The 14,071-nt window shown below is 34.3% G+C and overlaps 1 protein-coding gene across 1 annotated transcript in view; it reads right to left on the reverse strand.

The window, feature by feature from the left end:
- Positions 1 to 14,071, reverse strand: part of SUCLG2 (succinate-CoA ligase GDP-forming subunit beta) — a 317,191-nt gene that overhangs the window by 162,917 nt on the left and 140,203 nt on the right. Inside the window, exons 5-6 of the mRNA XM_023498103.2 lie at positions 7,661 to 7,813; positions 463 to 552 (exon numbers count right to left, since the gene is read on the reverse strand). Coding sequence (XP_023353871.1) covers positions 463 to 552; positions 7,661 to 7,813 — 243 coding nt within the window. The remainder of the gene's footprint in view (positions 1 to 462; positions 553 to 7,660; positions 7,814 to 14,071) is intronic.

Consider the following 14,071-nt stretch of genomic DNA (forward strand, 5'->3'; position numbering starts at 1 on the left):
TTGTATTTTTTCAATATATTGGTAGATTGCAAGTGATTTCAAAAAAGAAAGTAACTGGTATATAAATGATAATTTTAAATTACATAAATTAACAAATAATATGGATTTCCTATGTTCTAAATTTACATATCTAATAGAAATAAACAATTACTTTTTATCCCCTAATAACAATAACAACAGAGAGTGCTTAAAATATCATTTTTAAAACTGATGTAGATATTATAGACTTGTTGCATCAATTCAAAGCAATCAACATTTATCAAGTGCCTTCTATGTGGGAAGGAAAGAAATATTTGTCTTCATCATATTCAGCTCAAATGACTCTAAAACACATGACATTCTTCAGCCTTGATTGTGTTGGATGGACAGGCCAAGATCAAATGAATCAATTAACTAGCTAACTTATTATCATTGTCATAAGAAATAAACTGTTCACATTGTGAACATATTAGTTCATCATACCTGAGTTTTCAGGGCACCGTGGAAGCCTAAATTTTCTGCCATTTTCTGTGCCTGGCTATCCTTTAGTCCTTCAAATATATCAATTTCCTCCTATTAGAACAGAAAGAATAAACAGAATTAAGTCATTCAGTTGGAAAGATTTACAACTTTAAAAGAAAAGCAATCAGTATATATTTGCAAATTAGTAATTAAAGCCTGGCCATTTGCCAAAATTCTCTGAGTGGTGCTATTGGAGTTGCCTATAGGGTATGTTTTAATTACCATCCCAATCTATGAAACAGTCCTTTCAAAAAACTATATAATTCTTCAGGGTGGCACTGACAAGACACTATGACACCCGTTTTCACTTTTAATTACCATACAGATGGCATTGACGAATATTTAGTCCGTTAATTTTTATGACATCTCTTGGAAAGCTTCCAAAGCATAGTTCTCCTGCCCAATGTTGCTGCTAAGTTTAGCACATTTCCTACATAGGTTAAATATTACTTTAATATTTAAACATAATAATTATCATTATCATGGAATGTTAATATGATTCTAGATTTATATGGTGCTATTCTTCTAAAGAATGTAAGCCACCTTTCTCATCCATTATTCCATTCATACCTATAGTAAATGAGCAGCTTAAATTGTGCTCCCTGATTAACAGCAAAAGTATCATGGATGTCAGCTTATTAAGTCTTTATTTTATTTTCTGAAGTTGTTAGGTTCAATGGAAAATATTTGCAAAAGTACTTTTGTCTAGAGAATCACAGATCTGCTCATGAGAGGCATAAACTGAAAAGGGAAGGACAAGAGGGGAAAACTGCCTCCATGCATCCCTCAACCTAAGTACAATAAGAAAAAGCTATGGCATAAGAGAAAAATAGCAATAGAAATATTCAAGCAAATACAGGAGTTAGTATCCAAGAAAGAAAGGCAGCTAATTAACATAGAGCCTAATGTGCGGGACATGGAGTTGGAAAAAAGTGAGTTCAAACTTTGTGTGAAATATTAATCATGTGACTGGTTAAGTCACTAAACCACAGTTGCCTTGCAAAAAGGGATGGGAGGGCAGCAAAGTGATGCAGTAGATAGAATACTTGATCTGCAGTCAGGAGGACCTGAGTTCAAATTTGGCCTTGGACACTGAGAATTACTAGTTGGGTTGGAGTAAGTCATTTAACCCCAAATTGTCTCACCAAAAAATAAAATAAAAAAGGTTGTAGAGCTGTTCAAGTTAGTTAATCTACAGAAAATATTCTATAAACCTTGAAGAACTAAATAAATAACATGAAGGGAAAAAGAGAAAGAATACAAGAAAAATCCAGGAATAAAATTCCTAGCCTATGTCTATATACACATGGCTAACGCAAATGATAAAGCCAACACAAAGGACAAACTAGAGATGCTAATGCTCAGAGCCAAGTTTGCCTTTGTGAATATCATTGAGAAATGGTGCAATGAAATTCATAAGTGGAAAATGGCTTTGGAAATTAACCAACTTTCCAGAATGAAAATCTTTTATTTAAAAGATGCAATATTCACAAAGGAAAAAAGGGGGCTCTGTGTGTGTGTGTGTGTGTGTGTGTGTGTGTGTGTGCGCACATATAGGGAGGAGGAGGACTATCACAGAGCTAACTTATATTGCATGGGAAAAATTAATTTTGAGGATTAGAAGAATAAGAAGTGGTGTATTTTGGAAAATATCCAGTGAAAGTTAAAGTAGGGGAAAGCAGAAGCAACACTGTCATCGGAGTAAACTATAGAATATCTGAAACGAAAAAGTGAAATAGATGAAGACTTTTTGAATCAAATCCTAAGTAAGATAAAGACATATCACACAATAATGATGGAGGACCTCCATGATCCACACTAATGCTGGAATACTCTTTCTTCATGTGAAGCAAAGAGCTAACAAAATCTTCGTTTGTCTTCATGCTTATTTCAACATTGAAAGATTCAAAAGGTTTAATAATATAGATCAACCTGCTGAATTGAAATGTTACTAGGCTTTGGGGCTAATCAAATTCCACCTAAAGATTTATAATGAAAGAAATAAATGACAGAGATATTCTATTGTGATACTCCTAGGGTGTATATTGGGAGAGTATATTACAAAAATTTCAGAAATAATAAAGAGGGAATCCTGTTGCCTGAAATTCCATAGTAAAAGTCCTTCTAGAAAGATAAAATCTCAAAAGTAAAATTCTGAAGATAGACAGTAAATGATTCTATCTTTTTTAGAAGCACAAATAAACTAAGTTAGAAGAAAAAAGAAGTGGGGTAGATATATTATTTCAGGAAGAAGAAACAATCATAATGGATAATGATGAGAAAACAATGTCATATAATTCTAATTTGGATTCTATTTACTCTGGAAAAAATGATTTCTGAACTGCAAATATTTGGAAAAAATAGCCAATGGAGAACAGAAACACAAGATAAGTATTGAGCTGAGAAAACAATATCTATTTGCCCTATGTGAGTTCAGGTTACTTAACTCAGATGAACCACAATTCAGGATTGTAAAATAATTGGCATATATGTGAATGGATAAGAAACAGTCTTTTATATTTGAAAGATATGGAGATTACAAGAGGTCACAAGGGTAAAGAAAAGGTTAAGAATATCCTAATCTGTTTAATTATTATTAAAATAGAAACTTGCAACTACAGGCTAAAATGCTTATTTGTAATTTCAGGTGAAATTCTGGAACACATTACTAAAAGGATACTTGTTGAATATTTTAAAAGGGATCCAGCAATCACAAAGTCTTTTTCAAAATCTCTGATTTAATTTCCTTTTTTGTGATATAGCTGTTTAGTTGGAGAAAGATACCTGTCAAATTTGTAGATTAAACAAAATTAGGAGGTTTAGCTAACATGGGCACAATGGTCAGGATTGAAAAGGCAGTGCAATAGATTAGAAGGGTATCTTGAATAGAGGAACATGACATGTAGTCAAGATGACTATTAAGTCGTACAATTTCATAGACTCACAGGTCAAGAAAGGATGGGTCAAGGTCCTTTACACCTTAGTTTTGGGAAAGAAGTACAGGTTAATTGAACAACTTTATCAATGACTAGGACAAAGCTGCTTATTAAATGTGTGGTAGCAAAAAGTCAGATGGATAACTGATATATTAGGATGATAAAAATGAGGCCCCAAAATATTGTAATAACTTGTAACAATGGGTTGCAGATACAATTTAATAGGGAGGAGAGAGAGAGAGAGAGAGAGAGAGAGAGAGAGAGAGAGAGAGAGAGAGAGAGATGGGGAGAGAGAGAGACTGAAATTGAGACACAGAGTAACAGAGACAGAGAAAAAACAGTAAGACAGAAAGAGAGACAGACAGAGATCTCGATCTATTGAAAGGTTTTTAGAGGACCATTATTTATACTTCAAAAAAAATTTGAAAATAAGAGAATAATGGTTTAAAAAGTTGCAGTGCTTAAATACTAGAAAATATTGTCAATGATAAGAAACAATGAAAAAAAAAGTTTCTCAAGAAAAATGAGGGGGGAAGGAGCTAAAAGAATAGAAATTTCAATGTTACCTTATAGGAAGAAAAGGGAACAGAAATTGATAAAGAACTCTGATGGAAACTTCAAATGCATGGATAAAAAATCTGATAATATATACAGTGAAATTTGTTTACAAGTAAAGTTTTACAGCAAATATAACTAGTTTCACTTAATGCATGACATATTTTTTAAGGCATGGAGTCTAGACTTGGAGAAGTGATAAGTCCACTGTACTCTGCCCCTATTCATATACAGATATAATATTGTGCCTGGAATATAATCTGGAAACTATGTTTTAGTTTGAATACAGGAGGAAGAAAATATGAAGGGAGAAAAAAAAGAATGGAAAGAAGGAAGGAAAAAAGAAAAAATGGAAGAAGAGAGAGAAAAATGAGGAAAGAAAAAAAGGAAGGAAGAAAGGATCATTTATTAAACACCTGCTATGTTTCAGGCATTGTAGTAAAATTTTATAAGCATTATCTCATTTTACAATTTTTTAACTGAAAAGCTGTAAAGCTTCTAGGTACATTTGACTGGAAAAGGAAGAAGTATTCAGATCATTTCAGATAAGGACCAATTTAAGAAATAAATGAGAAGGAGTAACTAACTATAGCAATTTAAAAAGAAACAATTTAATAGAGTTGGAGAAGTTGGGAGGGGGAGCTTTGTAAGGATGTCATAGAAAAAGCAAGAAGTAAATTGATATAACAATATTAAAGTACATTTAATAATATTAATCATTCCAAACATGCATGGAATAAGGTTTTGTATTTAAATTGTAAAGCAAAATTATATTTTGAAAATAAACATGAGGAGAGAAAATCTGGGTTTCCGTATTTCAACCAGGCTGCAAACCATAGATTACTCATGGGCTTGGTCCTACTTTAAGTTTGAACTTGCTTCATTTCTTATTTCTAAAATAATATTTCATTTTCACCCAATTATATATAAAACAATTTTAACATGTAATTTATTTTTTTAGTTTTGAATTGTAAATTTTAACTTTCTCTTCCTTCCTTCCTTCCTTCTTCCCTGAAAAAGTAAGCAGTCTAATACAGGTTATACATGTGCAATCATGTAAAACATATTTCCATTTTAGTCATTTTGTAAAAGCAAAGCAATATAAAAACCAAAACCAGAATAACCTTAAAAGAAAAGGGGAAAAAACTGAAAGAAAATGAAAATATTATGCTTCAGTCCATATTTAGATTCCATCAGTTCTTCCTCTGGACGCAGATAGTATTTTTCCATCATGAATCTTTTGGAATTGTCTTGTTTTATTGTAGTACTAAAAATAACTCAGTTACTCATATTCGTAGTTGTTCATCATGTCATATTGCTGTTACCATGTACACTGTTCTCCCAGTTCTGCTCCCTTCACTCTATGTCAGTTCATGTGCCATTTTAACCTTATCTTGATATGTTGTTTGAGCTGTTGGTCTATGCCTAGTTGCTGCCATATTATTTTTCCAGTTTTCACAGCAGTTTTTATCAAATAGTAAGTTTTGGGATCACTGGGTTTCTAAAAACACTAAATTATTATAGTCATTTATTACAGAATCTTGTATATCTATTATATTCCAATGAACTATCATCACTCTGTTTCTTAGCCAGTACCAGATGATTTTATAACACAGTATAGCAAGGCCACTTTCAGATTTTTTTCATTAATTCCTTTGATATTCTTGACCTTTTGGGATTATAGATGAATTATATATTTTATATCTATATGATAATTATTTGGTAGTTTGATTAGCTTGGCACTGAATGAAGTATTAATTTAGGTAGGGTTGCCATATTTGTTATATAGGCTTAACTTGCCCATGATAAATTAATATATTTTCCAGTTATTAGTTCTGTGAAAAATGTCTTCTACTTGTGTTCATATAGTTCCTGAATTTGTCTTAGCAGGTAGATTCCCACATACTTTATATTATCTACAGTGATTTTTAAATATATTTTCTCCTTCTCTCTCTTGCTGGTGGACTTTTTTTTTTTTTGGTAATAAGTACAAATGCTTTACATGGGTTTAATTTATATCCTGAAACTTCTTATCTAAAGTAAATTATTTCAACCAGTTTTTTTGGTTGAAACTCTAGGATTCTCTAAATATACCCTCATATCAGCTGCAAAGAATGGTAATTTATTTCTTATTTTTTCTACTTGCTTCGTTTCTGACCAGGCAAAATTGACGGCTCCTTAACTAACCTGGTGACATGTGTTTCTTCAAACACACTATGATAATGCTGAATGAAATGCTGAGACATTATTGTCTTAGCTCACTAATTGGCCTCAAGTGATTGTCTCTGTTAGGAGCTGGGATTATATGTATGCTCAAATTGTCCAATAAGAAACATTTTTCAATGAGAAAAACTATATTTTGCCATAAAACTTTCTTATGCTTCTATTAAAATAATTATATATTAAAAAAACTGTCAATAAGGTTAGCTGCATACAAAGCTGGTTTCTCATTCACAAAAACCTAATTCAAGTCTTATCTCTGACATATCCTAGTTCTATGATCCTGGATATCATGTAATCTCTAACTGCTCTAGGAAAATCTAAGACTCTAGACTTCAGATAAGATATTAACCTCCATGAGCAATTAGATCTTCGTCATTTGGGTGTTCCCTATACTGGGGAAATAAAAGCTCCAGTTATATTTTTAAAAGAATATTTTTTTCAATTACAAAAAAATTGAATTTTCCATCTGAATTAAATGGAAATTGAAATTTCCATTTAAATTAAATGTTGTTCTGTGATATATATATATAATACCCAAATATATCCAATTTATTTACATATATATCCATACACACCATATATATATATATATATATATATATATATATATATATGTACACACCCTTAGATACACATAAATGCACACACACACACACACCAGGGAGTGAAGTTAAGAAATCCTTAACAAAAGTTGCCACAGCATCCCCTGATGGAAATGGCATCATCTCATTATAGCTCGTTTGGAAAGATCAGATGAGATAATGTGCAAAAGGCCTTTGAAAACGTTATAATGTAACATAAATCTGACTCTGTAGTCTTGGAAGCAATAAGAATAAGAAACAAGTAGCTCATTTTGAATTCTAGACAGAAATAGCCAACTTATGTTTTTATGAAAACTTTTTAAAATTGAGCTAGGGACAAAATTTGCAATTTTCCTGATCATAATACCGAGTGATCAAGCCTTCTCTCTCAATGTTGGTCAGCATCTCTCCTATAATTGTCTTAGAAAATCATTTGAGGCAGTGAGAGGTTGACTCACTGTCCAGGGTCTCACAAGTGCAATAGGGCAGAGGAGAGATCCAGGTTTTTCTGGTTTCGAAGTCAGCTCTCTCTAAACTAAGACATGCTGCTTCTCTACTATATAAAAATGCCTATGTAATCCAAATCAGTTTCTATATAGAGACAAAGGCAGTGAATCAGAAAGTAGTTTAATAGGAGGAGGTAGTTAAATGGAAATTACTAAAATGTAAAAGCAAGAGCCAGAAAAAAATTGTCCTTTCATATTTTTTCATGCCTGGGCAAGGAATCTGTATTTTAACATAGAGGAAAGAGGGAGCCACTGAAGATTTCTGAGTAGGTGAGGCTACATGTCAAGCAGACCTGTGATTTTCTAGTATTTTCCCCAATAGAATCAAAGAAAGAAATTTTCTTTAATTTAAATATACCTTAAAAATTAATTCTGGAGTAGTGGCTGCTACCTCTTCAATGTCAACCCCTCCTTGAGGGCTGCCAACCAGCACTGGGCCATTACAGGATCTGTCCATCAAAATAGCCAGGTAGGTTTCTCTAGAAATATCCAGGGCTTCAGCAACCATCACCTGCCAAATTAGCAAAAGAAGAACATTGATGTGGTATTGAATCTGACCCATCCCATTTTTCCCACTCAAAAAATAGACTTCAACAAAGGTGCTACAAGGCCAAAAGCAGTTTTATTTTGTGACTCTCAAAATACTGTTGCTTGAGCTCCTGGGAAATCTGAGAAGCTCCATTCTTACAATGCATAATGCCCATTTTCACCTCCCTAATTGATCCTGTTAACTTGCTAAAGTGACAGTTATTTGCTTTGCCTGAAGGAACCTTCCCACTTTAATCATTTCCTTTTTTCTTTCTTGAGAAACTGTTACTTAAGGGGAAAAAAAAGTCCTATCAAGCAGCTGTTATTTTAATTCAAGAGTTTAGCACCAAAGATACATTAGTAGAATCTTTTTTTTTCCTACTTCATATCTGACTGGCAGGAAACCCAGTTAGCCTGACAAATGAAGGAATATTTTATAGAGAGTAACTTTTGGCCAGTGCCTGTAATGTACTCCCTCCTCAGCCCTCACTTCCTCACTATCCCCAGAAGATCCCTCCTTTTCATCATGATGCATCTTGAGAATTGCCTTCCACATGAAACCTTTCCAGACCATCAACATCCCATTACCAATGGCCTCCCTCTCAAATGGCTTTATATTTATTGACATTTGGTATCTTCATTTTTATTCTATTTATAATTAATTATATATTATTCTTGTGTCCTGTGTTAAATCATAAATTCATTGAGAACAGGGATTATTTTATTTGTATCCTCCTCATCCCACACAAAGATGTTCAATTCAGCCACAAAATTATGGAAGATACCAGATTAAAATGTAACTGAGAAGTCCCTTTGTGACAAAACAAATACAAATACAACATAGGTAATGTAATGTGAATTTATGATTTCAAGTCAATATATGGCTATCAGGGATCCCATGACTACTTGAGTTTGATAACACAGTGCCTGGTACATGACAGTAGACATTTAACAAATAACTGATGGATTGATAAACTTTTCTGGAACTTGTTTTAAAATTAGAAAAAAAGGTGGTCCCTAGAAATTATCAAAGTAGTTACTATAGTAATACTAAACCAATAGAATCCTTTCATTTCACTTTTAAGCTAAATGTGAGACCTTGTTGTCTCGCTTTCCTTGATCAGCTATCATGCTAGACAAACTAGCATAACATTTAAAATAACAAAATGCCATAAAATCCAGCAAGTTTAAGTGATACAGAATGGATTCTATAATTAATGAATATATGTAGTGGGCAGAAGGCAGGTTTCTGAGCTAGGAAGACATTGTTCTAAATTCCACTTCAATATTATAGTAAATTGGGCATAGTTCTATCATTCTTTACTCTGTATTCTAATCTAACAAATTGAAAGAAAATAACCGCAGTACCTATTCCTCAAGGTTGTTGTAAGGCTCAAAGGAGATTATGCTTGCTTTGCAAGCTTTAAAGAGCTACCAAAATTTCAGTTATGATTATCGAGTCTCAAGGTCTTTAGCTTCTTCATTTTATAAATAAATGGAGACCAGCCAATAGTAAGTGGTAAATAAACACTCATTGACTTGACCCAGGAAGCTTATGTTATTTTCCCAGGGTCCTATAAGGAGTAAAAGTCAGGGGAAGGATTTTTATAATCAGTGCCTCTGATTTTGAGCTCAATGCTTTTACCATTGGTCCATGCTGCCTCCCCAAATTAACAGTGACATTTTCATGGAAATGATTATTTATCACTGAAGCACAGGAAATATTGGGGATATCTTCAGAAGAGAGAATTTACAAGTGGAAACTGTTATTCACACAAATCTGAACTGATGTATAACATAGGATCATAGATTTATAACTGAAGAGAAGCTCAGAAGACTTCTAGCATTCCCTTTCTATTGAACAAAGATGTAAACAGAGGTTTAAAAGATAGCAAATCTACAGGAATAGAGCCAGAAGCACATCAAGTTGTTACTTGTTCAGGGCCATAGAGTCATAGATGACAGATCTAGATTCTAAATCCCTCATTTACTACATGAGAAAACACAAAGCCAATAAGATGAAGTTGCTTTGTCCTACCTGTGGCATCTTCAACATGATGTATTCCCATGTAGAACCAATCCCTTTACATTACATAGATAATGAGCATCAGAGACAGGCCTTGACCATAGCACTTCTAACTCCACACTAAGAAGTTTTTCTGTGGTATTGAGCATCTGAGAAGTTTCAGAGGGTAACTTTGAGCTCAAGGCTTCCCAACTTCAAGTCTGACTTACCCATGAACTCCATGATTAAATCAATATAAAGAGATTCTTCCCACTACAGGGAACACTTTCCTACTTCTCCTGCAACTTTAAGACTTAGAGGGTCCAAAGAGATATAATGATTTGTTCACAATCATACAGCTGTTCCATGTGAATGGCAGGCCCACAATCCTAGTCTTTCTGACTCCAAAGCCATCCCTGTCACTGTTTGCCCACTATCCTAGGCTTCTTTTCCTCTAGATCTTTATTGCCAAGCTTCCCTCTATACTTCTCTGCTAAAGTGCTACTTGAATGCCTAATACTGGCATGGATAGGACCCTGGCATCCTAGAGCCTAGGATGGAAGATCTGCCAGATTCCAAACTGAAAAGGTCATAGCTGCACGCTTGCCAACAGAGAGGGTTCATTTTTATTCAAAGGGCAACTTCAGTTAGAATTAGAAGGCTGGGGAACATCAAAGGATCCCAAGCCAGAAGGGCCATTCAGCTAGCCATTGGGATGCAGCATAGAGGAATCAAAAGATATCAAACATGACATCACAAAACTAGACCTCAACTTGGCCCCTTTTTGCCATTTACTACCAGGGGCAGCTAGGTAGAGAAGTGGATAGGGTACCAGACTTGGAATGAAGTCCAACCTGGCCTTAGATACTTACTAGTTATGTAAACTAGTTGTTTGACTCTATTTCCTCATCTGTAAAATGAGCATGATTATGACAACCTCCTAGAGTTGCTAGGATACTTTACAAATATTAAATCCTTTGTTGGGAGTATCAAAGGATATAATGTTTATAAAGGGCTTAGTATAGAACTTAGCACATTATAGGCACTATTTAAATGTTAATTATTATTATTATTAACTATAGGTGTCCTCTCTCCCTGGCAACTCACCTGAAGTCTTAGGGCCTTAATTTCCTCATCTATAAAATGAAATTATTCAACTAGCTGGCCCTTTTTGCTCCAAAACAATGATCCTATTAGGATTTGAGGAAAGTAATACATTTTAGTCATGATCATTCATGAAGATGATCTAGTGGTATGGGCTTCTCTCCCAGGAATAAGGACCTACTCAGTCAAGAAACATATTAAGCACCTACTATGTACGAAATGCTATCTTAAATTCTGGGGATAAAAAATGGCCAAAAAACCCAATTTCTGTCCTCAAGGAGCTCTTAGCCCAATGGGGAAACAATGGTAAATCACAATGTACAAACAAGCTACATACAGGAAAAACTGGAAACAATGGAAAGAAGGCTGTAGGGTGAAAGGAGATTGGGAAAGGCTTCTGGGGCTCACACCAATAAATGCATGAATCCTTAGAAATTCTGACCAACTTTGTTAATGTATTTTTATCTAAAATATAATGCCATTTAAGAATGAATTAAGAATTCCTTGAGGGCATAGACTATTTAATATGACAGTGGGAGAGACCCAAAGGTTTTCTAACCCAACCTTCTCACTGGATAAATGTGGAAAGTGGCACAAGAAGTGAATGACTTGCCTAAATTCAGAAGATATTAAGTATCAGAGGGAGGGAGATTTCACACTCTGGGTCTCTGACTCCAGAGTCAGCCTTCTTTCTATTTTCCTTTTTATATTTGGATAGTCAAGGCACAGGATTCTACCTGGAACCTTGAAGGCATTTAGGCCAATTCAATTCAACAAGTATTCATCTCCTACCAACTACCAACCTGATGGGAAGAGAGACAGAGAGAGGGAAGGAGGGAGAGAAAAAGGAAGGGAGGAAAGGGCAGAGACAGAGACGAAGAGAGAGACAGAGGACAGAGACAGACAGACACAGAAACAGACAGAGACAAACACTGAAAAAGAAAGACAGACTCTAAGTCATTGAACTGACTAGGATTATTAATTCTAGGATTGTCCTCTTTGAAGAAAAAAATATGGACACAAATCCAAGCAGAATCTAAATAAATCCAAACAGAAACATTAAATTAAGTACCATTCTCTAGTAGCCCCACTTCTTAGGTGATGTCTTACAAATGGTAGACATTTAATAAATATTGGCGGCACTTAATTTGTTGAACTGCCTAAGACCAAAATAAACCAAGTGAGAGTGATTAGTCATATTACAAAAGCATTCACTAGAATCTTTTAAATGATACATGACTCCGGTGCACATTGAAATTGCTTCAGTATATACAAAAGGGTGATGTATCCATGACATTTCAGGAGCATATCTCCAGGCAAAATGAAAGTAAAATGACACACAATGGTAGCCAGGTTTGTTATTTAATGGTACCCTGAATTCTGCTTTTAAAGAAAGCAAGACAGAATAGGGAAGCACACGTTCAAAACTTAGAATTCTGAAACATTTTACAGCTATAAACTTTGGACAAACCACTTTCATCTCTCTAATCTTCAGTCTCGTCACCTGTAAAATGGGCAATAGGGCAGCTAAATGGTGCAGTGAATGGAGTGCTGGGTCTGGAGTCAGGAGGACTCCATCTTTCTGAGTTCCAGTCTAGACTCAGACAATTACTAGCTGTGTAAGTCTAAGCAAGTCACGTAAATGTGCTTGCCTCGAGCTCCTAATCTGTAAATTGAGATTCAGAAGGAAGTTGCAAATCAATGCCATATCTTTGCCAAGAAAATCTCCAAATTGGAAAAATTAAAAACTGGCTATGAAGCATTTAGCATAACTGAAAGAATCAATAACAACAATAACAAATAGGTATTACAGGACTTGCCCTAATTATTATATAGAATTATTTTGCTAAAATTGCTTTGTAACTTGTGAGATATCTAGAGTCAGTCTGGTATAATACATAAAGTAGACTCAAATGTTTGAGAGACTTCAGGTCAAGTCTCATCTGTGACAACATGGAGAATATGTGACCACTGACATTGCTTAATTTCTCAGTTACCACACAATTCTAAAATTTCTGAACATCTACACCCAGAGAGAGGACCATGGGAAATGAGTGTGGATCACATATAGCACTTTTACTTCTTGTGTTGTTGGCTTGAATTTTATTTTCTTTCTTATTTTTTTCCCTTTTTGATCTGAGTCTTCATGTGTAGCAAGATAATTATATAAATACATGGGCCTATATTATATTTATATATATATATTTACCATGTTTAACATATATTGGATTATTTGTCATCTAGGAAAGGGGGTGAGGGGAAGGCAGGAGAAATTGAAATTCAAAGTTTTACAAGTATCAATGATGAAAAATTATCCTTGCATATGTTTTGAAAATAAAAATCTTCAGTAACATCTTCAAAATATTAAAATAAATAAAATTTCTTAACAGTTATATTGGTAAAACAAAGTTTTCCACTGGGAATTCTCCATCACAATGAATTAGGAGTAAGGAACATTCCTTACTAAGAATTCTCTATGACATATCTGATTTTTTTTTAAAATAAAAGGCCTAATTTAAGTGTGAGCTTTGGGCTAGAGAGGAGAATCTGTTAAACTCAATGTAAATTATTAATTTAAAAATACCCTCCAAAATGCCATTCTTTTTCAATAAATAAATTGTGGAAAATTTTTGAAAAGGTTGTAGAGAAGTTGCCAATCTGTGCTAGTGGAGGGAATTAATTTTCCCATCAGGACTTTCTGTACTGATGAAATCTCAGATGTGGACTCTTTGTAACTTAAAAGGAGGCTGGGAGATCAGATTAGTAGGGTGGTAAAAAGTTAGGTCAGGACCACAAAAAAGCAATTTTCCAATTGTCAATTGAATATCCTTGACAAGCAGAGCTGCAGGAACTGATGGCAAGTGGCTTTCTTTGTTCCATCTACTGCTTAGCATAGGCTGTGCATCCTTAGGCTGATGGGGCTAATGAGGCATCATTATTAAAACTTCCTTCCAGCGAGGTGCCCTCTCTCTGGGCCAACGCCAAGGCACTCTCATGGTACATTAGTCAACAGTTGGTGATTTTCAGGCCATGTCAAGAACCTTCTATGACACTGTCTATGAAAAATGAAAAAGAAAAAGCAAAAACACTGCTGTCTCCAAGTACTGTAGATGAGGTCAGATCTTTACTCTT

This window comes from Sarcophilus harrisii, chromosome 1 (genome assembly GCF_902635505.1).
Source record: "Sarcophilus harrisii chromosome 1, mSarHar1.11, whole genome shotgun sequence".
Classification (NCBI taxonomy): domain Eukaryota; kingdom Metazoa; phylum Chordata; class Mammalia; order Dasyuromorphia; family Dasyuridae; genus Sarcophilus; species Sarcophilus harrisii.